Source organism: Pteropus medius, unplaced genomic scaffold, assembly GCF_902729225.1.
Source record: "Pteropus medius unplaced genomic scaffold, Ma_sr-lr_union100, whole genome shotgun sequence".
Classification (NCBI taxonomy): Eukaryota; Metazoa; Chordata; class Mammalia; order Chiroptera; family Pteropodidae; genus Pteropus; species Pteropus medius.
In genome coordinates this window covers 18,976,410-19,000,808 of record NW_024354502.1, presented here as the reverse complement: position 1 = coordinate 19,000,808, position 24,399 = coordinate 18,976,410, and the positions used below count along the sequence as shown (strand labels likewise).

At 43.6% G+C, this 24,399-nt stretch overlaps 1 protein-coding gene across 2 annotated transcripts in view; it reads left to right on the top strand.

Moving 5' to 3' along the window:
• Positions 1-23,934, top strand: part of BAALC (BAALC binder of MAP3K1 and KLF4) — a 94,755-nt gene extending 70,821 nt beyond the window's left edge. The window contains exons 2-3 of one of the 2 annotated variants that reach the window (XM_039853605.1): positions 10,231-10,394; positions 22,566-23,934. In XM_039853605.1, the coding sequence (XP_039709539.1) occupies positions 10,231-10,394; positions 22,566-22,676 (275 nt within the window). In that variant the 3' untranslated portion in view covers positions 22,677-23,934. Of the gene's footprint in view, positions 1-10,230; positions 10,395-22,565 lie in introns of those variants that run through there. The other variant, XR_005650853.1, reaches the window with a different exon arrangement.
• The last annotated feature ends 465 nt before the right edge of the window (positions 23,935-24,399 follow it).

Genomic DNA, 24,399 nt, shown 5'->3' with positions numbered 1-24,399 from the left:
AAGGAATAAAATAAAACAGGGCAGAAAATTGCATTGAAAGACTCTTTCCCTAAGGAAAAATTTCGCCGACTAAGCAAAAGTCTAAGAGGCAGGCATGCAGATTGGTATGGGGCCGTGTACATGTGGAACAGTGGAAGGGTGTCATCCCTGCCACTTAAATCCCTGACAGATTAGATCTTCCAGATTTGTGGAAAGAAGCCAGGCCATAAGCAGGATACCTTGTCTAGACACTTAAGGAAGTGGGATAAAAATAAAAGATTAAAATAAGCCTCCCCATCCATGCAGAAAAAAGGCCATGATGGGCAGAGCCTTGGCCAATGATTATGCCAGCCACTGGAGGTATTCTGTGATCCACAGGGCCCTTCTCCTCCCTCCCAACCCCTGGGGCTCTCTTCCCAGACGCCACCCTAGGAGAGTATTCCATGGTAAGGGCACTGCTTGTCAGAGTGCCTAAGACTGGACAGGTAAACAGTTCCCTGGAGAGGCAGTTTCAGGCTGAGTAGGAAGGTGGAATCCATACCAGGTCACATGGAAGAGGAAGAAGGAGTTAGGTACATGGACAGATAAGAGCTATTGTTTTCTTAATGTTTGCTGCTTTGCCTCGCTCTCTATTTCTCAAGGAGAATTATGCCAATGCTCATGCAAAATCTTGTCTCCCTTCTCCCTCCAACAAAAATCCAGTCTTTGCCATCCATCTCCCAATATCCTCTCTGGTACAAAATTGGGGGACTAGGTAGAGACTAGGACAGTCAGGAAGAAAAAGAAGATGGGTGAAAGGAGGGTTTGGCTGAGAGACTGCACCCCTACTGGACTAGAAGTATCGATGTAACCCCAGCCCCCAGCGTCGTGCCTGGCCCATAGTAGGCACTGAATAAATATTTTTCAAATGATTGACTGACTGAAAGACAAATGATAAAAGAAGGAATAAGTGACCTATTATAAGGAAGAAGAAGATGAAAGAGGATGAAGGATGAAGCTGAGTAGAAATGTTGGTAGATACAGGGTAAAATGGACCAGCGTTAAGGTATAGTCTCATTTCTTAAAAATTATGTTTATGTGTCTGTACGTTGAAAAACGTTTGAGGATACAAGAAGAAAAATGTCAATTAACAATTATCCCTTGTTGGTAGGATTATGGATAATTTTCATTTTCTTAGTTTTTTCTTACCAGTATAGTCAAATTTTCTACAAGAAACATCTATTTCTTATAAAAGAAAAGCATAAACATAATTTTACAAAAGGAAAAGCAAGGTGTCATGGGCTGAACTGCGCCCCCGCCCCCACATTCAGATGTTGCAGTCCTAACCCCCAGAGCCTCAGAATGTAGCTGTGTTTGGAGACAGGCCCTTGAAAGAGGTAATTAAGGTAAAATTAGGTATGTGGATGAGCCCTACTCCAGTATGACTGGTGTCCTCATAAGGAGAGGTGCTAAGGACACAGATACAGAGGGGAGATCATGTGAGGACACAGAAGATGTCCGAGCTGAGGAGAGAGGCCTCAGGAAACCATCCTGTTGACTCCTTGATTTTGGACTCAGCCTCCAGAACTGTGAGAAAATAAATTTCTGTTGTTTAAACCAAGGGTCCCCAACCCCCGGGCCATGGACCTGTACCGGTCTGTGGCCTGTTAGGAGCCGGGCCGCACAACAGGAGGTGAGTGGCGGGTGAGCCAGTGAAGCTTCATCTGTATTTGCAGCCACTCCCCAGCACTAGCATAGCCACCTCAGCTCCACCTCAAATCATCAGGTATTAGATTCTCATAGGAGCACCAGTCCCTGGTACCAAAAAGGTTGGGGACCGCTGATTTAAACCACCAAGTTTGTGGTACTTTGTTGTAGCAGTCCTACAAATTAATACACAAGGTAAACATTTAAAAAGTTTATGAAAATTATTCAAGGAGAGATGAAAAGAGCATCAGCAAAGGATTCAGAGCAATTAGGAAGGAAGGCTCTGGAAAACGACAAGATATTGTTATGGTCACAGCAATATTGCATACCTTACGAACAGTAAGTAGGAAATATGTTTGATAGGAGAGAAAGCTAAATTTTTATCAGAGTAGGGGCAGCCTCAGTAATTGATGGATATGGCAAGTACCTGCCCTGGTCTAAGGTGACCTTGTCGCGGCGGATCAAAGTGAGACAAGGCAGGGTAAGCGAGCCCTCAGAAAAGACTGACACACCCTAAGGGTATCCATAGGGACAAGAAAAGTGAGATTTTGACTTTTCCTTTTGGCCGCCTCTTAGTTTATTAGCTCGTTTGCTGCCTCCTGGGTGTCTCCTTGGGGAGAGAAGACTTCAGGCCTGATCTCACCAAGGACAGACGGGATGCTCTTTGCTTCTGCTTGCAGTCCTTTCAGTTCCAGCTGTTGCTCTCAGCAGGCATCTTTTTGGAAGCTGCTGGGTACCATGGGGAAGCTGTTTCCACCACCAACTGCCGAGGCCAAGGGCAGATGTGACAAGCTGGCGATTCATCTCAGGGAACAGTAGTCCTCTTACTCAGGACCCATGGCCTTTGGAGACTGATAGGATAGTTCTGCAATTGTCCTTACGGACTATATAGATACATTAGTCAATTTCTCTCCCCAGCCAATGCTTTTCAAGTTCACATGTGCTTCTTTAGTCAATATAACCTTCCAAAATGTGTTGCTCACTATTCTTTTAATTATAGCTTATTGAACTATAATTCACATATTATACAATTGACCTATTTAAAGTGTACAATTAAATGGCTTCTAGTATATTCTCAGAGTAGTGCAACCATCTTCACAATCAATTTTAGAATATTTTCATCAGCTTAAAAAGAAATCCCTTATCTATTAATTGTCAGTCCTCATTTTCCTCCAACAACCCCAGCCCTAGGTAACCACTAATCAACTTTTCTATCTGTAGATTTGCCTATTGCTAAACATTTCATATAAATGGAGGGATATAATATGTGGCCTTCTGTAACTGGCTTCTTTCACTTAGCATAATGTTTTCAGGGTTTGTCAATGTTGTAGCATGGATCAGTACTTCGTTTTGTTTATTGCCAAATAATATTTCATGATATGTATATACCATATTTTATTTATGCATTCATCAGTTGATAGATATTCAGGTTGTTTCTACTCTTTGGCTATTATGAATGATTCTGCTGTGAACATTCATGTGCAGTCTGTGTGGACATAGGTTTTCATTTCTTTTGAGTATATATCTAGGAGCGGAATTTCTGGGTAATATGGTAACTCTATGTCTGACCTTTGGAGGAACTGCCAGACTGATAATGAAGTGACTATGCCATTTTGCATCCCCACCAGCAGTGTATGAGGGTTCCAAATTCTCCACATTTTTACCAACACTTGTTATTATCTTCTTTATTATAGCCATCCCAGCGGGTATGAAGCAATATCTCATTGTAGTTTTGATTTGTACTTCTCTTATAGCTAATGATGTTGAACACATTTTCCTTTGCTTATTGGCATCTGCATATCTTTTTTTGAGAACTGTCTGTTTAAATCCTTTGACATATTTTAATTTGGTTATTTGTCTTTTTTACTATTGAGTTATAAGAGTTTTTTGGGAGTAAGAATCCCTTATCAGATATATAATTTGCAAAAATTTTCTCCCATTCTGTGAATTGTCTTTTCATGGTGTCCTTGAAGCACAAAAGTTTTAAATTTTAATGATACCCAATTTATCTATTTTGTGTTATTGTTTGTTGTGCTTTTGTGGTCATTTTTTAAAAAATTCATTGCCTAATCCAAAGTCATGAAGATTTATGCCTGTGTTTCTCTTAAGTGTTTTAGCTCTTATATTTAGATCTTTGATCCATTTGGGGTAACTTTTGTATATGATGTGAGGTAGGGGTCCAGTTTCACTATTTTACATGTAGATATCCAGTTGTTCCACACACTTGTTTAAAAAAAAAATTCTTTTTTCATTGTACTGTTTTGGCACCTTTACCCAAAGTCAGTTGACCATAAATGTGATGGTTACTCACAATTTTTAAAGAATTTTCTTGTATTAGCCATACAAATGTCAACTATCAGCTTCATATAATGTGTGCTCAAAAATTTCTCATCAGATTGAAAAATTGACAGACACCCTCCCACCTTCTAGTTCATTTTGAAAAGACAAATTCTCAGCAAATGACTCAGTATTTGCAATTTATTTAATGTATACATCAATTCTGACAAAATTATCAGCAGCCCTGTGTTCAGGGCCTGAGCCCGGACACTGTTTGATGAGCCACAAAGTTTCATCTGATGTGACTTTAGGAGATTCTTCCCAGGTAGACTGTTAATGTCTTATACTTCAGTTTTCAGTCATCGAAGAAATGACTTTCAGTGACTTTGGACAGACTCTGTGAACACCGTCACCAGGGAAAGCCAGGTGTTTGGGTTAAGGAGGAATTTCCCCTTGGCCTGCTCTCCACATGGTTCATTTTTAATTTTTAAGATCTGCCCCCCTCCCAGCTTCATTTTCAAAAGAGCAAGAAACTTTGGCAAGAAGTCACTGGTTACAATTTGTCAGCAAGCATTGGACACAGCTGTTTTCTATCTTTGGCAAAGTCAGTGATTTGGCTTGTCTTCTAGAGAGAATGAACATTTTGTGAAGAGTGTCCAAAAAAAGACATACCTTAGGGGCACACAAATGTCCCTCAGTTTACTACTATAGAATTCACGGCGGAAAGAAATAGATGGGCATTTTGCATATAACCCTCAAAACCCGCATGAGTGTCGTTGAAACCTCAAAGTGAGGTCTTAATAGTTCCCTGGCTCAGAATCACAGAGGGTGGAAAATGGGGTAGAGGAAATTTGGGAAAATGCATATTCTCAGGCCCCTACTGAAGCTGAAATTTTAGGGGCTGGGTATAAAGATCTGCATTTTGACAGACACCTCAGGCAAGTCCCACGCATACTAAAATTTGAAAGTCACCTACGTGGGAGCTTGTCCTCTAGGGAAATGTAACTATTTGCTAAGACCATAGTTTTGGAAAAATACAGAACCTTGGTTGAACTTCAGTTTCTTCTCCTATAAAATAAGGGTCATTTTCTCACCAACCAGGCCTGAGAGGGTAGCAAGGGGCACAGATGCAGATGGAGCTCAGGGTCTCGTACAGTGCAGCTTTCACAACAGCGTTCCCCCAGACTGGGCACTTGAAACCCAGGAGGTTGCCAGTAAAATTCAGGACACGCAATTAAAATTGAATGTCAGAAAACTACATAACTTTTTAGAATAAGCATAGCAGCAGTGTCAGGGGGTTTGTGGGACAGGCTCCATGGAGGGATTTGGGACATTGCTTCTTCATAGATAGCTTCCACGCATCAACCTCCAGCCCTCTCAGAAAGTCTGTGAGCTTCCCACATCGCTTAAAAGAATTCTTTTTCTATTTTAACTTACTGGAGTCGATTTCTGTTGCTTACAGCGAAGAATCCTGACTGATTCCACATCCATAACTCCCTCCTCAGCAACCTGCCATCTATCCTCTGTTCCCACTACTCCTCTGAGCTCTCCCTGAAGTCATCAGGAATCTCCTCATTACACAATCGCTTGGGTTTCTCTGGGTTCTGCGCTCTCTTCTGGTGGAAGAGTATGTAGAGAACACAGAGCCCCCATGGCCACACTACAAGGAAGGAACCAAAGGAGTAAAGACCCAACCTCAGTCTGCTACTGCAAATCCAACTAGAAGCCAGGGGGCAAGGGAGCCTGTTGATATGGTACATTCAGGTCAGTGTCCTGAGACAGAACAGGGTAGAGAGGAGAGGAGAGTGAGTGTGGAGGGGCAAAAGGAATACACCTGGCATACACTGTCTTAGATTCAGTTCTCTAGAAGCAGAGCCTGAGATAGGGATTTTATGCAAGCGACTTCTAGAGACCACCCTGATAGGGGAACTGAGGGAGGGAGTGGGAGAAGCAGAGGGGGCCAGGAGAAGGAGCTGGGCAAAGATGTGGCTTCAGAATTAGTCTAGCCTCAGCCTGATCCCATGGGTTGCTTCGGAATGAAGGGACAGAAATTGTGCTGTTCAGAGGTGAGGGGACTGGGCTGTTATACAACTCCCTTCTCTCCTGTACACATATACTTATAGTTGATCATTGGCCACCGGCTGCCCCTGATATAAGTGGCCAGTCTCTCCTGGTGAGAGGGTTTCCTTTAGCCAAGGGCAAGCCTTAGGAGAAGGGGGCAGGTGTGAACCAACATCCACGATAGCTGGGGGATGGGTGCAGGAGTCGGGCGAGTGGACGTGGTTGAGCACCAGTAGCATCTGCTGGAAGAACACATGCCTCCTTTTAACAGTGATATCTCTGGGTAATGAGGTAAAAATTATTTTTCCTTGGTGCTTTTCTATAGTTTTACAAGTTTTCTAACATTGAGCCTATTATTTTTAGAATTAGAAAATACAAATTCAGTTAAATCCACACAGCAAAATCACCTGGTTTGTTGCAGGCCGAAGTAACAGTAAATGACCCCATATTCCTGACCTCCCAAAGTGGTCTCTTGACCCCACCGAGCAGATGGCCCCTGCTCACTCTTTGGCAGTGCCAGTTCCCAAGCCCAGCCCTGTTTCTTTGCATGTCATCAGAGCTCCTCGGCTTGTTAACAAGCTCAGTGAGCCAGTCGTTAAGCACTTTGGGGACGCCGAATGTGGGACTAATAAATCCAGAATGTAAGTAATGTAGCTAATGCACAGAGGCAGCACAAGGAGACAAGGCGACTGGTGTCGGGCCATAAATAATAATAAGTACAATGTATGTGCCAAACACTGTAAGACTATCTATGGTGTCTCAGTTAATCCTTATAATAGCCCTATGAAGAAGGAAATGTTATTCTCATTTAATAGATGAGGAGGTCCCCGGAATGGGGATTAAGAAACCAGAGTTTTAATTTTTGTTCAGCCACCAATGAAAACAAAACACCAGACCAATTGAGTGATCTTCAATCTGTGTTTCTAAGAGCCCTGAAGCTCAGCAGAGATGCCCAGGGAATGCGGGGGAGGGCTTTAGAGAGGGAAGGACTGGCCCTTTGCACCTCAGCCACAGCAGCTCTGCCTTGATCTCTGTCAGGTGTTAGAGGCTTCATGGGTGTGCAGCAAGTGCCGCTGCACCCAGCCTGCCAGGCTCAGGAGGGTCCCTGTGCTTAGGATTTAGTGCTCTGCAGACACCAGCTTGAAATCCTTAATTTTACCTCTGAATTTATGTTTTGTAAGTGAAGTCTGATGGAACATCGAAACTTATACCAGGGGCTTGGCACTCTGACTGATGCTTGGTCCCACGTCCTGTTGTCTGTCTGCCTCTGTGGGGTGTGTTCTCTACTGCTTGGCCCCAGCCCTGGCCCTGGATGTCTCTAACTCTCATTCCCACCTTGCTGCCCTCCTCTTGGGTCAGAAACTGGGTTACATGATGGGGGAGGGGAAAGGGAGCTGTGTTCCGTGTCCTCTAAGCCCCACAGGGGTCTGGCCATGGCCGTGGGGAGGATTGGGGTCAAGTACACATCTTAAAGTATCTCAGAGTGGGACAAGGTGGTGGCCATACCCATCCAGGCTGGAAGCACCATGGTGCAGTCAGTGGATGGCTCAGCAGAACCCCTTACCCACCCTCAACCCAGGTATCCAGTCATGACACACTTAGAAAATGGTGATATTTGCCTCTAACAACCATGAAGCAATCTATACATGTAGGTCTGAACTTTCAGACTCAGTTTAAATATCAAGTAAATCTATAACAGAGAGTTTTTAAAGAGTTAAAAAAAAAGAAAAAGGTAGCATTCATATGGCACACTGTGGGTAACAGCCAAGTTAGCACTAGCTAGCCTTGAGTCACGCTCAGCAGCTTCAAGGGTAGAAGGCAGTTCCACCCTAGACTGAATTTAGCTGAGTCTCTGCTTTGGTCTTGTGTTTTAGATCCCGCCCCCCTTGGCTCCCTCTTGCCCCCAAGGCAAATTATCTAGGGGCCAAGGGAACACAACCGCCAAATCCCCCAGCCCTCCTTCAGGACCGGTTGCTTTTTCTTTCCCCAGTCCATCACAGACATGTATGTGGCCCTACCATGAGTGACTAACACACAAGCACACCACTTGAGTTGACAGCACCAAACTGGTCTATACCTTATTTAATCTGAGAAGTTCAGTCAGACAAGTTCACCCTTGACGTTCCAGCAATGTCATAGTTGCCATAGAAACTTCTAAGTGCTTGCGTTGTTTTCACGCTTAACCCACAGCAGACTGGTCACAACAGTTTCATCCCTGAACCACACTGAGAAGCTCTATTATAGATTCTTATGTGTGTGTCAGGACCCTGGAATTACCAGCCCAAATCACATCGTGACCGTTTCTAGGGTACTTCATGAGCCTCTTCTCTTAATTCACTCTCCAGGTTTGCACACCCCTCGGCCAAGGGGCAGCTGTTTGCAGGGAGCAGTGGAGATAGAGATTGAATTGTGTACTGGAGTGTGCTTACACCTGCATTTGAGGCCCTTCTGGTATAGGATGAAAGGGGAATGGGAAGAGAAGGGGTATAGATTGCCTACTGGAAGAGGAAGCAGGGCACAAAGATTTGGGGTGAGCCTAACTGAAGGAATCCATCTCTCTGCACATCTGGAACCCATCCACAGTGCCCCTGTGTACTATGGCCGGCCAATCTGGAAACTCCGGACCAAGCATTTTCTATTGTGACTTTGAGTCGATTTGAATTCTGATTTCTATCCCGTGGCCACAGTTGAGAATCTCTTAGCAGTTTGCAGAGCAGATGGATGACATGTGGACATGTGAGTCCTTTAGATCACTTCTTCCACAGCTGTGTTAGGACTGGAGCCTCATCAACTCTGCTTAGTCAACCACCCCTCCCTCCTTTATTATATCAGATACACTGCGCTTCTGAGGCTCGCCTCGTGGCAAATTATTTCTTAACCCTCTGGGAAAGGATTTTGTTTGTTTTACTTAAGTTTGATTAAAAGCAAACCCAGGCAAACACCCCCAAGGAAAGATAGGCAAATGAACTTGACAATAAAAAAACACACACACACGTAATTAACCAATAGGCAACCTTTTCTATCTGGCTTATTTCACTTAGCATGATTATCTCGAGGTCCATCCTGTTGTCGCAAATGGCAGTATTTCATCTCTTCTTATGGCTGAGTAATATTCCATTGTATATATATGTACCACTGCTTCTTTAGCCAGTCATCTATTGTAGTAGATAATCTATTTCATTTTGAGGTTTCACTCTTTTTTGAGTTCTGAGTAAGCCAGATAATTTGCTAGAATGACGCACAGAACTCAGGAACACTTTACTTACATTTATTCTAAGATTCACAGAATTCCACGGGATTTAGGAGCTCTGTGTCATGTACCAGGAGCAAAGACCAATGTTATAACAAAAGATGCTGCTATTACCTCCATCATTTAGGAAATTGTTAGAAGGTTTTAGGAGCTCTGGGCCAGGAACTGGGAACAAAGACCAGGTAGATATTTATTATTCTATCACAATATCCCACCCTCGTAGACTGCTCCATCGTTGCTGACTGGCCCGAGCTGGCGGAGGAAGAGAATGACCAACACGCACGGCTGGCCCTGGCCTTCTCGTGGCGTCACAGAGCCTCCGTCTGCTTTGCCTCTCGCCTCCCGCTTGCTGCTGCCCCTCGTGCCTCATGCAGGCTTCTCTTTCCAGTCAGATGCTCTTATCCCTGAATCTGTCATCGTAGTCCTCATCTTGTGTTTCAGAAAGGGTATTTATTTAGACTTTATTCTATCATTTCTTGACATTTGTTATGGGAGGAACTCAGTCGAACATCTTGAGATAGAATTATGGGAAAAACTGTGTAACCTTCAAATCAATGATCCCACTTCTAGGAATTCATCCTAAGGAAGTCATTAAGAGTCAAAGCTTTAACCACAAGGAGTTTCATCGCAGTAACATTTATTTTGAGAAAGTGAAAACAAATATCCAACTAGAGGGGATTAGTAAAATAAATGGTGACACATCCACCCAGTAGCAGACTATATGTGAAAAATCATGTGGCAGAATATTTAATGGCATGGTAAAATGCCATCGATATATTCTTAAGTAAAAATTTCAGATTACAAAATTATTTTTTATTTAAATATCATTTTTGTAAACACACATGTTCTTACAAGAAAGATGGTAGGATATCTGGTGACTCTTCTTTTTGGCTATGTTTTTTTCACACTCTTGGGGATTGTTTGTAGTCATTGTCCTGTGCAAGACTCTGGTGCCATCCTCTGCTTCCCTCCCCCAGGTGTGCTGGAGGATGGACTGTCTTCCAATGGTGTGCCCCGGCCTGCAGCCCCAGGTGGGATATCCAACCCAGAGAAGATGAGCTGTGGGACCCAGTGCCCGAATCCTCAGAGCCTCAGCTCAGGCTCTCTGACCCAGAAACAGAATGGCCTTCGGACCACAGAGGTAGGTCACAGCCATAGAACTGACTTGGGACTGGAGAAAGGGAGAGACGCTGGCTCCAGCGCAGGGCCAAGCCGAGACTGTACCCAGGGAAGGGTCAGGGAAGGTTCCCCTCGCCGACAGAAATTCTCTGCCTCGCCCATGTGAAAATGATTGCAAACAAAATAGCAAGACCCCACCCTTACCGCAACCCCTGCCTTGAGGGTCGCCATGTTTTGTTTAATTAGCAGAAATGGGTCCTTGATATTGCACTCTAAAGGAAGTGTGTGTTTGCTTAAATACAGCTTTGTTCAGGAATCTCCTTTTCTGTGTCAGCATTAACCATCTTGATGATGAGGACTGTGCTGGTTACAGGAGCCAGTCTTAGGCCACGCAGATGGCCAGTCTCAGGTTGCAGGGTGGGAGGTAGGCAGAGAAGGGGAGAGAAGACCAGTGTGGCAGGAGACAAGCCTGGCATTTTATCTCAGCCCTTCCAACTAGGTGGGCAGTGTGAGAGTTCCCAAGAGGGGCTCTTGGAGACTGCGGAATGTGGTGGCAGCCCGACTGTTGCTGTTAGGAGACAGGGCTGCAGTGTCCCTGGTCTAGCTGGCATCCTTTCTGATCCTTTCTTTCCTCCCAGAGCTATTGTTGGGAGGTGCTCCTGCCACTGCCCTGGCTTCTCCATGGGAACAAATGCGCTTAGCAGGCCAGCTCAGGCTTTGCGTCCGTTCCTCTTCTCACGCCATCCCTCCTTCCCACTTCCTCGTTGTCCCCTTGCCCCTCCCCATTCACAGTCCACTGCTCCCCCAATGCTTTAAGCCCATTTTTGCCCCCATCTGCTGTCAAAACTTACTGGTCCTGTCTTCTTAGGCCAATGCCACCTGCTTTCTGAAGATCTAATGATGGAATTCTTGCTCGCATCAGTGAGTTACCTCTCTAAGCTTTGGTCAAAAAACTTGTTGCACATTCAGCTTTAACACTCATTAACTAAGTAGCCTTGCAGGAATCACTTAATCTTTCAGAGCCTCAGGTTTCTTATCTACACGATGGAAATAATACCAAAATGAGAGAACAGATGGTCCTACTTTTTGTAACTGAGAAGTGCCATAAGAAAGGCAGTAAGCATTAGCAGGGGAGGGTTAGGCACACAGTACTGTAACACAATTAAATGAAAGACTGATAATGGCCCTTTAGCACCGTAGAAGGCAATGTGTAGAGGATAGATTTAAGGGTAGCAGTGGCCTTCCTAGGGTCCTGTATCCCCTACTTTGCCTGTGCATAAGCTGGTCTTTGAGATGCCTAATCATTGCCATCTCCCAAGGCAGTCTGGGCCCCACAGAACTGTGCTCAGAAGCCTGGTGAGTGCTCTAGTGTAGGCCCTGACATTTGTCCCCTCCTGCTCCCACTGTGCCCTCACGCTCTGAGCCAGGACGGGCCACGGACGGAGGAAGGAACTTTGCCTTATGTGTGGAATGATCCACACACTTGCTTTCCCACCTCACTTCCTGCCCCCATCATCCATCACTTTAAAATTGTGTTTTGCAATTTACAGAGTCTTTTAGGTCTTCTGGCTCATTAAATCCTCCCAAGAGCATTGTGAAATAAGCATTATCCCCATTTTATAGACAAGGAAGCTGAAGTTCATTTATATGACATGAATAAGCCATTTAAGTGCTGGAGGTGGATGTCAGTAACTAAATTGAAACAGGTAACTATTAGAAAAGAGGAGCATAGAGATCTTAAAGTGCCTTTTTATTGAAGAATAATGTATTAGTCACCTATTCTCATAATAATGCTGTATAACAAAGCACGTCAACATTCAGTGTCTTAAAACAATGATCTTTTTCACTCCTTGCAATCAGCTGCAACTTGCATGGGCTAGGCCAGCTTCAGGCTCCAGGCTGAATCTTCTCCACGTGTATTATTCTGGGAATCAGGCCAAAAGAGCAGCAGCATTGAGGTATATCCTTCTCAGAACTATGATAGTGCTGGGGATCAGGGCAGGCTGCCCCAAACTATGCCACTTTGGTGTATTATTTTGAATTAAAGTTACTGAAGAAACAACTGGAGCAAAAAGGCACTCTGACCATCCTTTGTCTCTCTGAAAGCAGGAAATAAATCTCCTGTGTGAAAGGTGCCCTCCCAGCTCACCAGGAGCTGGAGAGACATCCTTATTGCCAGAGATAAAAAATTCAGGGCTGAGAGGGCTGTGTAAAAAAAAACTCTGCTTAGATTCTTCACTAATTAAACACCCAAGCCTAAGTTTCTTTGTCATGTCAATTCCTCACAAATTTATGGTTTCTTTGTCTAAAATGTATAAAATCTATCTGCTTTGGTCATTTCTTTAGGTTCCATATCTATGAGACCTCCATAGGTATGAAATTAAACTTAATTTTCTCCTGTTAATCCATGTCATGTCAATTTAATTCTTAAACTAGCCAGAAGAACTTAAAAGAGTAGAAGGAAAATTTTTTCTTCCCTGACAGCAGAAACTCAAGAGGGCAAAACCGAACTACTCAAACACATTTTATGTTTCTGCTTACATCATATCAACCAAACTCTTATTGGCCAAAGCAAATCACATGAACAAGCTCTACATCAGTAGGACAAGGAAATATCCTGTGTCCCCAGTGGAGACACAGCTAAGAATTAGGAGCAGTAACGCAATCTACCAACTATATAACATACATACATAAAAATGCACAAGTCTCAAGTTCAATAACTTTTTATAAGGTGACGACAGTCTCATGTAACCATCTTCCATATGAAGACATAGAACATTATCACTAGCCCACAAATCCATCTGTGCCCCTCCCCTGTCACCTTCTGCCCCCCACAACACAACAACTTTCCTGACATTCAGCACTGTAAGCCAGTTTTATTTCTGAAGTTTTTATAGATGGAATGATGCAGCATATGCTCTTTTGTGTCTGGCTTCTTGTGTTCAGCATCATGCTGGCAAGAATCCTGCATGTTGTGAGTTGCAAAAATTCCTCATTTTCATTGTTATGTGCATTCCATTACATCACTATAGCCCAATTTAACCAATCTACTGGAAGGACATTTGGGTTGTTTTCAGTTTGAGGCTATTGTGAACAATATGGCTGTTAACTTTTTTTTTGGTCTGTATGTGTATTTTTTTTTTAATTAAAAAAACATTTAGTTAAATTTATTAGGGTAACATAGGTTCATAACACTATATAAATTTTAGGTGTACAACTTTATAATACAATATCCGTATACTCCCTAGTGTGCTCACTGCCCAAAGTCTGGTCCCCTTCCGTCACCATACGCTTGACTGCCTTTGCCCTCTGCATCCTCCCCCCACCCCCTTTCCTCTTGGTAACCACCCATTCTGTTGTCCACATCTATGAGTTTATTTTTTTTGTTTGGTTTGTTCATTTGTGCTTTCTGTTTTATATCCCACATATGAATGAAATCATACAGTTATTGTCCTTTTCCATCTGACTTATTTCATTTGGCATGATACTCTCAACATCCATCCATATTGTCACGAGTGGCAATATTTCATCTTTTTATGGTTGTGTAGTATTCCATTGGATATATGTACCACATCTTCTTTATCCAGTCATCCGTCGTTGTTTCTGTGGAACATTCCTGTGCACGCCCTTCTGTGGGCATTTACTTCTTTGGGATCTATACCTGGGAGTGAATTGCCGTTTCATAGAATGGGGATATATGCGACTTTATGGATACTGACAAATAAATAATTTTCCAAAGTGGTTACACCGCTTTACATGCTAACCGGAAGCAGATGAGTTCTGGTTATGAGACATAAGAATTTAAGGCCTATTAGTTGTACTTAGTTCTTCTTCCTTAGGCCTGTGATAGCAGCCCTCTAGGCACAGCATAGGGTGCTAAGCATTTTGTTATATTATCTCACTTAATCCTCATAATGACTCTAAAATGTTGATATCACTGTCTCCAGTTTACAGGTGAGAATGGAGACTCAGAGATAGCTAAGGAAAGCACTCCTCACACCACACTCACATACACTCTGAGAGCTGTGTCATAATTAAAATGGGGTGAGCGAAGCCAGTTCAAACTGTGTCGCAGGGCAGTGAAGACCAACACTCCTGACCCACGCAGCACTACAGCATAGATGGTGCGTGCTGATAAGTCTTCCCTGCAGCTTTTGTTTTCACAATTCAGTGAACAATGGCTGTGTTGTAACTATTTCCAAAATAAGATCAGGAAGCAGATAACTTCAGTTTTAAGTGTTCAGACTGTTGTCGAAATGCATCAGTGGCCTTTCTATCCTGAGACCTCACCAGCTAGCAGATGTCTCAGGCCCCTGAAAGGCCATGGCAAAGGTTTTATATCTAAAGTGTCAGTTTACAAGACAAGTTTGCCTCTGACTGAAGCTTCTGTCAGTAGAGCTATCTCATGGCAACACAGCTGACTAGAATCTATCCAAAGAAATTAGTTTTCTTTCTGTATTCTCCAGGGCCTTTGACGTACTGTTTCTTCCTAGGCTGTCTCTTATACTCTGGGCTAAAGCTTCCTGAATTTTCAGTGTCCGGCTCAGGCAGTATCCATTCGCCACCTCCCGTCTTCTTTTGCATCCCTCAAGACGACCTATTAGAATTTCACAGCATTTCCCTGTAGATCATCAGGCCATTTTTTTTTAAAGCTTTCCTTCTCCAGAAGAACCCGTTCGTGGAGCATGCATCCTTACGTGTGTGCCTGCTGCAGCATCCCCATTCAGGTTTACGAAACAAGTTTGGGTGTTAAAGGCTATCGAAAGCTCATTTACTGAGCGCCGTCTAGGTACCAGGCCCTGTTCTAGTGCCAAAGATTCAGGCGTGGAAGAGGCATGAGTGTCCTTTGCTCAGCTGCCAATTTTAATGAGAGTGAGGATGGGGAGTCAGATCATATAAAATAAACGAACAAAGTATTTATAGATTCAGAATGGTGCTATGAAGGAAGTAGAAGGCCACTAGTAGGGGATAGCACCTACTCTATTTGACATAGATAAATGGCCCCACAGTTCAAATCACTTTCTGAACGATGACAAAGGGCAGCTAATGTTGCTAATGGCTGTGAACTACGGCATCTCATGTTCTGAGCCTTTCTCCACTTTATACCCCACCGAAAAAAACTGTATCTTTTTTCTTTTAGTTCCCTCTGGCCTTGTCTTATAACCAGTGTTGATAGGTGCTAACTGGCAAAAAGAATGTGATGAAAATGAACTTTCACAAATTGGACTGACCGTCCCTATGCAGAGCTCTTTCTCTTTCTCCGTGGCACCCTATTCACTTGGGACCTTTTCGACTTCGCCTGATAAATCAGCGACTGGGTCTCCTTCCCCCAGCTCCTTTCCCGGGCTCAACAAACAACACGAGAAGAAGCTGTGTAGCTGCTAGTTCTCTCCTGCTAATTAATTGTTCAGGAACTCAGGGCTGCTTCCAACCAGAATGTGCCATTTCCTCAGGCTTAGGACTCTTATTTTTTTTCCTCCCAGAACTACCTGAAGCATTCAGCCAGGGTAGAAATTATATATGGATATAGCTCTAAGCAGACAAAGCTCTCAGTATGTGGCTAGCCTTGCAATGAATCTCTTTAGAAGCTGCATCTTACTTTATTATTCTTGGCAAAGTGACCAGACCAAGCTAAAGGAATTAGTCAATGCCTGGACTCATTCTCAGCTAAAGAGCTTTCTCCTCCTGCTCTCCCTCCCCTTTCTCCCCAGTGTCTGATTGTTGGCAAGACTTGGTCCAGTCCAGGAAAGATAGGTGAAGCCTCACAGAAATGTCTGTGGCCAGAGAGGGAGGCCTGACCCAGGGAAGAGGCTAGGGCCAGCCCAGAATTCCTCCTAGGTGGCAGTAATATGAGATATATGCGAAGAGTTTGAAAAGTAAATATGAGTTTCTTCTAGAAAAACAAAAACAAGACATTAAAAGAGGTGAAAAATTAAATGAAACTATTGGAAAAAACCAAAGAAAAGGAGGCCTCTTTGAAGGGTACTTGGATGTGCTCACGAGTTTGAGCCTGGCAGTATAGGGATGTGGGACCTGTGTGTGTGCGTGTGTGTGTGTGTGTGTGTGGTGATTTCCACAAGCATGTGTATATCGGCTGCTGTCTTATGTAGATGAAGAATTGCAAGACTCACTATTTATCTGAAGGATCTGCAGAAAAAAACAATTCGATTAGAATCCTCTCATGGCAGAAACCTCCTTCTTTTTCTTCACATTCTGTCCCTGAGCCTCCTCCAGGGTTATGCACCTAGTAGGTCCTCACCAGCTGTATGTTGATTAAATGAGACCAGCCTAGTACTTCACTGTTAGAAAGGTTTCCCACAGCTCCAGTCAGCGCCACCGTCATGTGATTGATGACTGTTCTGTGGGAACCCAGTTGCTTTTCTAAAGCAGGTTCTACTGCCTTCCTAGTGTTTGATCTATCTGAGGTTCAAGTTGCAAAGCAACACCTGCTTTTGTTATTTGATACCTGACAGATAAAAACTCAGGGCTAAGTTTGCCTAAGTGAGTACTTTGCTTAGGCCTGTGGTCTGCACAGGATTTGCTCCAAGCTTGGGGAGTTCTTGAGAGTTTTGCCTGAGGCATGGTCTGTTCCATGCCTTTGGAGGCTGGCAACCTGGCTCTTGGCAGACTTGCTGAGATGAAATGTTTCCTGACCGGCCTCGTATGAATGCTATAAAATTTATGAAACAGCAGCAAATAAATCCATGGAATTCGGGATCAGCTAGAGGTTTGTTGTTTTCTGTCTCTCTTTAATGGAATTTGACTGAAAAGAAGGAAAATGTTTTGAATTGCAGCTGACAAGTCTTAGTCTTTAATCTTTTAGGACAGAGTAGAGGCAAGAACTAACATTCTCAGATGTTACAGTGTGTCCGCTATGAGCCAGACACATTATGTATAGCGTAATCTTTAACCCTCAGAACTCTAAGCGGTCAGCAGCGTCACCCCCCGCCTGGGCACACAGGCCCTGAGAGGTTAGGAATTGGGCAGCATGGCGCAGGGAGTACTGATTTGGCTGCGCTGGAATACAAACTCAGGTCTGTCTGCCTCCAAACCCGTGATCTTCCTTCCTGTTACCTGAAACAAAGTGATGGAGGAGCAAGGCTGAGCTTTGGCGGTTGTGGGAGGCTGGATGTGGGATCTGCCGCCACCATTTTCAGTTCAGGTCACCACCTGTATTGACATTGGCCTTGGGCAAATTGTGTGGCCTGAATGACTTCAGCTGCCTCATTGGGAAAGGGAACACAGTCACATTTCCAGCCATCTCTCAGGGTTGGTGCAAGAAACAATCAACCAGAAGCACAGCTGAAACCCTGTAGGAAAGTTCTATGATGTTTAGACAGGACAAATCAAACAGGTTCTGTTCTCAGGGATTTTTTTTTTTCTCTCTGAAGGTTTATATTTACACATGTGTTCATCAGATTATTTGTTAGGTGTCTATTATGTGACAGGCACTAAGTTAGACTCTGAGGACACTGTGGTGAACATGACAGACTGGGGGCCCCTACTTTCTTGAAATTCATAATCTGGTGAGGATGTAGGAAATAAGCAAGTAAATAAGCAAATAGATATATAATCCAAACCCTGGTTGAGGACCAGGAAGAAAGTAGAGCATCAGGAGAGAGAAGAAGATGGCCCTATCTATGCTCGAATATGCTTAGGAAATCCCAGCCATATTATATAAGAAACCGTTTGCTGTGATTACATCTGGGAGAAGCATAAGAGTGGCCAGAACAGGGGAGTAAGCATTGCTTTTCACTGTGCTCTTCTCTACTCTTTAAATTTATTTTACCATAATTCTGTATTGCTTTTAAAATAAAATAAAATAAATAGTTGTACAAAAAAAGCGGTGTCTGATAAATCATCTCAGTAAGCTTTGTTTTCTTCGTTGCTTGTAAGAAATTATGAAAAGTTATATATAGATATAGGTATAGATATAAGTATATAAGTATATATATAAATATAGATATAAGTATATAAGTATATATCTATACCTAACATGCAACCCCGTGTTAGGTATAGATATATTTGTGGAGTCAAAGTAAAGCTGAGGACATTTTTGTCTCCATGGTGGTGGAAAGTGAAAGAAGGCTGAGCAGATTTAGCGGCACTCTTGAGCCCAGGCCTTCCTGGAGTAGCCAGGCTGTCCCCACTTCCACAGGGAATGAGCTGAGACGTTGACTTTAAACCCCGAGAGAAACAAGTCCATCTGGGTTTGAGGCTGCCAGGAAGTTATCACAGTCAATCTGGTCACCACTGAGAAATGGCAGCCAATAAATTACTTTTAATTAAAGAGGCAGTATTCAGAGGACTAAAATCTATGATTCACAGAATACTAAACCTGCAGAAATTAAGATGAGGCAAGGGAAGAGTTGAAAAGCTGTAAAACTGGGTGAGAAATAAAAAGTGGCCCATTAACAAGTCAATGGTGATAAAACTCACAAAACAAGAATTTTAGAAGTGGAGGAAGGATTGACCTAGCAGACACTCTAAAAAAGCGAAAGGTGCCAAATAGGCTTCTCTCATCGAGTCGAGAATCATAAGATTTTTTTTTTTAAGCCAGCAATTGCAATAAAGACACATTTTCTTTTCATGTCATTAAATAAAGAGGCGAGATTTTCAATAAAAAGGTTTTGGCTGGTTCAAAATCACATCAGAGGGGAAAATATCTATGTCATACGAAATGTCATAGACCCAGAGGAACAAAATATATAATAGTTCTTTGTATCTCTGTAGCTCTTTTGTCACAGGAGGGCAAAGCAACCTACTTCTCGGAACTTCTAGAGAAAATAATCTGGCGTTGTAATTCTCTTTGCACCTTCTTTCTCAGGCTTAAAACCTGAGGTTTCCAAGGTGTCACTAGATTGCAGCAATGACTGGTCCCCTGAATATCCGTGCTGCCATCAGAGGGGCAGGTGCCTTTCCATCCATGCCTTAGGTTTGAAAGCTTCCCTTTTATAAAACACTTGCAAGAAAATACACTTGTTGTAATTGTTCAATTTTCTTAATGTAATTATTTGAAAATGGATTAGGTATGGCCTGGAACCTTCTGTGCTTATCACAGGAAGACAGAACTCCAGTTTGTCCTTTATCCAAATGTCTTGTTATTTAGAAGTCGTAGTAACAGTAGTCATAGTTTCAATAGAATAAGAAAGTTACCTATTTAAATTTCATACGTTTGACAGACATCATTTTGCAAATAGAATTAATGTTAATGGCTGTCACTGGGGCCACCAGCTGTCCTGATTGGCAGGGGTCTGGGGAGGCTCTCCGAAAGTGGGACTTTCAGTTTTAAAACAGGTCAGTCTTGGGCAAAGTGGGAGACGTGGGTCGTCCGATGAGTAATGCTGAGTGGCCTGGATAATGCTCCCAGAGAGACCAAAGCAGCAGGTGTTATTTCCCCATTATCAGAGAAGGGGACTGAGTGAGATTCAGAGGTCAAAGCAGCAGGTCTTGTGACAGCCAACGGTGGCAAAGCCTTGCACTAAATCTAGGTCTTTGTGGCCCCAAAGCTTGTTTTCTGACCATCTCCACTGTGCAGGCTTTCGATATACAGATCGAAGAAATTGCCCTGTTGTACTTGAGACTCAAACCACACATATTCCGTGGCTGTTCCGGGCATGACTGTTTTGTAGCCTTTGACTCTTTACTTAAACAGGTTGGGGAATTTAGAATCAGCCAAGAACTAAATATTTGCTTAGATTTTTAAGCTTAGAAAAACAGACTGAAATATAGAGCAGAACATTTTCTGTGTATAACCTTTAATAACCTTTCGTGAAATCTTGCCAATAACTCTAAGAAAAAGCAGTTAGACAGTTCAGAAAATTTACGTTTCCATGCTGGAAAGCTCTCTCACTGCCCACCAGTTTGATGGGAACGCTGCCCTAAATTTGGCTCATTTCAATAAGGCCTCTGTCTGTTCTGTGCCCCAGTCCACAAAGCTTTAATGCAGTGACACTTGAAATGGAAATTAAATGGAATTAGCCTCATAATTACTACAGTTTTCTTTAGGAAACAAAATTGGTTGTGGGACTTTATGAGTTCTTTGCTTTTAGGGAAAAATAAACCCATCGAAGTCACTGCAGGCCCAGGTGCCAGTTCAGGCTTGAAAGTGCAGAGTGTAAGACTGAATCCTTAGACAGCATTGAATGCTGATGATTAAAGCAAGGGTAGCCTGACAAAAAAGTGGGGTGCCCATGCGTTCATTCATCTGTTTATTCAACCAGAGTTAAATTGAGATCCTGCTATGTCTCGAACTGTGCTAGGGGACATGAAGAAAACAATGAAATCCTACCTCATGAAATCAAGATAAGGCTAAAATTTCATATAGCCGAAATTATCCTTAAACATCCTTCAAATCACCCATAAAGTATTATCTTAGGTTCCCTGGAAGCAGAGCCTGAGGCGAGGATTCTTGTGCAAGAAATGATTGAAGGAGTAATCTCAGGTGAAACCCATAAGGAGCAGGAAGCAAGGTGAGGTAGAGAACCAAGTTCAGGAAACATGGAAGCTCTGCCAAACAGCTGCAGTGTAGCCTCAGTCCAGTTCCACAGTGAGCTCCAGCAGCATGAGTGACAGCATAAATTTATGCCTCCTTGAGGCAAAATAGCCAGCCTTTTATGTCCCCAACAATCAGTCATTGGCTTTGGGCTGCCTCCAGGAATGAGGGTGTAACCTCTGTGGCATTTCTGGGTGAGGTAGCTCCAATCAGATGAGGGCAGTTTTCAAAAGAAGGATGCTGATGTGAGCAGTTAGCAGCCAAGACTCATAGCAGTTGAGGGATGGAGGCATCAGCCAAGTAAAGGGAATCTGAGAGCGGCGTCGCCAGCAGCTTCTATACAGGACTTATGTAACATGTTAGAAACCCACATGTCATCTATTAATAAAGACAACAGAGCAATTTATTTTTCTCCAGTGGTGCACCAGTCCACTGTTCCTTTGGATGCACTATGGATGAAGTAGTCAGCTTGTGTTAAGGGGCTATATCATATGAAAAGACGCATCTATCAACAGCAGACTCCCATCCGGCATGGGGAGGCACTCCTGCAGACCTGCAACCGACCGTGTTTCCCAGGGAGCAGATTCTGAGATATCATTCTATAGGATGTTCCTTGAGAAGTGCCCTGTCCACGCCTGTGGGAGGGAGGGCTGGGAGCAGGAGTGGGTGGAGGGAGAAGTTGGGCCACAATGCAGGCAACCGTACCCGTGAAGACAAATGGCCTGTCATAGCCGGCCTGCTTTGGGCCAAATGGCCAGGCCTTTGTACCTCCTCATTGGGCCACCTTGGGAAGGGCAAGGCCCTGGGTGAGGTGGCTCTCTGCAGCCGAGGCCATTCTGGAGGGACAACTGGAGGCTCTTCACTGGTTGCACTCCCTGCAGCTGGGAAACAGGTCCTTCCTGGAATGGGGACTGGGCGGCACCTATGGCTGTCCATCCACGATGGCGATGACTCACAAGGCACGTCTCATGCTCACTCTAAGCCAATGTCTTTGAATAGAATGGACACAGAATTGCCCCCCATTAGTTAAAGTTGTTTCCTCTTTAGGGAGGGTGGGGGGATTGGGCACATGTGGTTGAAGAACCTATGGTTTAGTCACTGCTTTAGTATTTAATATGAAATCTGGACTTTCATCATTCGTGTATCTTCACTTAGAAGTGAATAATCTATCCTATTTTTTACTTATACTTACCAAGTCTTTTTTTTTTTTCATTTCATTTAACGACAAGCATTGTGCTAAGTACCTTACATGCATTACCTTTTTAATCCTTACAATAATCTTATGAGGTAGATACTATTATTATTCCCCACTTTTTAGAAAAAATTTGCCCATCGTGAAATTACATAGTCAGTGTTTAAACCAAAGTCTGTCTGACTCCAAAGCCCAAAGCCTAACCACTCTAATAAAACCAACTGTGAAACCTTTCACATTACCCATCGATGGATCAGAGCTCATTCATTCATTCGACAATGCTTCACTGAGCATACTATATGCCAGGCTCGGTGCTAGGTTGGTGTTAGAGATTCAACAAGAAACCCATGAAAAGGAGCATATGTGCGTGCGTTCTTATGGGCCATTCTTGCCTCTCTGTGTGCGTATGTGTGTGTGTGTGTAAGGATCTCAAGAAATTAATGCAGATGTGAGGACCTTCGCATATTTCCTAGTAACTCAATTCACTGTGTTAAACTTTTTTACAGGCTAAAAGAGATGCCAAGCGAATGTCGGCAAAAGAAGTCACTATTAACGTTATAGACAGCATCCGGCAGGCGGACAGAAGTCGAAGAATCACGAAGAACTGCGTCAATTAGCAGAGTGTTTAACTAGAAGGGCAGATGGACTTCTTTGGTGCCCGTCACCTACTGGATCCCACCAAGGAACTGTGAGGAAGTGGGTGCCCCTCGCTGAGCAGCTCCAATGCTGCTGAGTGCCTTGAGAGACTCTTACCTGGCAGTCGACGGCTGCCTGAGCTGTTGGGACATTCTCAGCCTCCTATTTTTCACGTAAATGTATTGGCACAGCGCTCACATATGGAAATAAACTGCAGATGTGCAGTTTGATTTGCCTCTTTGCAACTCCTTCAGTTTAGTCTGATGTAAAAGTGGTAAGCTCAAGCCACAGGCCAGCTGATGAAACAAAATAGAACGGGCGGATTCCCAGGGTAGAGTCACGCGCCCACTCCACCGTCTCCCGGCCACAGCAGTGCGCACTGTTTCAGGCAAGCTTATTCTTTGGTTCATTTTTATTTTTATTTCCACCGTCATGAAGCTTACGGTGTTCATTTAAAAGTTGGCTGTCACCCAACTCTCTAGCCAGATATATGAGAAATCAAGAAACAGGAAACTCCCTGTTATTCTTATTGAGCTTGGTCTGAGGCAGGTTCAGATCTAATTTCACACAAACTCACCCCACCAACACCCACAGCGTGTCCTTGGGAGATGGTCTCTATGATGCAGTCACACCCATTTCTCATCTGCCTCCAACGTCCCCCCATGCTGGTGTCCCTGTCAGCCTCTGAACCATAATATCGCTGTCAGCTCAATGCATCTAACCAAGGATGCCCCTCAAGGCTCAACCAGATACTGCGTTTTTCATAGCTTTCCAGTTCCTTTTGCTTGTGTTCTTCAGTGCTTTCTCTCTTCAGTCGGGTCGTTTGCAATCGTTCATCAAAGACTGGACGCTGCTACAAGAGGGAGAAAATCCAGAACGTGTTGGCGGGTGGGACGCAGCGCCTCCCTTCCCCGCTCTGTGCACAGCCCCAGGGCTGTGTCATTTCTGTATCTGCAAAGGGATCACTTTAAAAAGCCAGTGCCCGGTGGGTGTGCAGGTGTGCATTCACATCGACATTAGGTTGACATGCACTGTGTTAGAAAACAGGTAGCCGATGCGGCAAAAAATGTCATTAGGAATAAAATTTTCTAGCATTTCTTTAAACATGTTAAGGTGGAAGTGTTTTCCTCCAAAGTACTGTAGCATGATTTGTAAAGGACTGTTAACATGCCTGGGTTTGGGAAAGGTAAGGCTAAAGTTGTACCAAACGATACCAATAAACTCCATGTTTAGCAGAAATAGGCAGCCTGATGGTGTGTGCTTATGTAACATGGTCTGGAGAATTGACATCAGCAGGTTACAATTCGGGTACTCTGCCTCCTTACCTGCCAAATCTGTTATTTCTCAAACACAAACAGGCAGTGTCCCTCCCTCCATCCCTCCCTCCCTTGCTTCCTAACTTTCTTCAGCAGATTGTATATTTATTCATTAAACTTTAATTGTCAGCCCTGTGTCAGGTGCCATGCAGATGCTGAGAGGTTTGGAGTCTGGCCAGTCCCAATTGCATATCCTAAATCTCACAGTGGACTTAATAACAGGAGACTGACTGAGACACCGAGTGATAGCGTGTGCTGTGAATTGCCCCGCAGTGTAATCTCACTTTCATATTCAGGACAGGTCTCAAATTCCAGATCTGGGTGTTCTCCTGATCACTGTATAAGACTTAACTATATACAGAACCACAGTTTTCCCAAACCTCTGTTA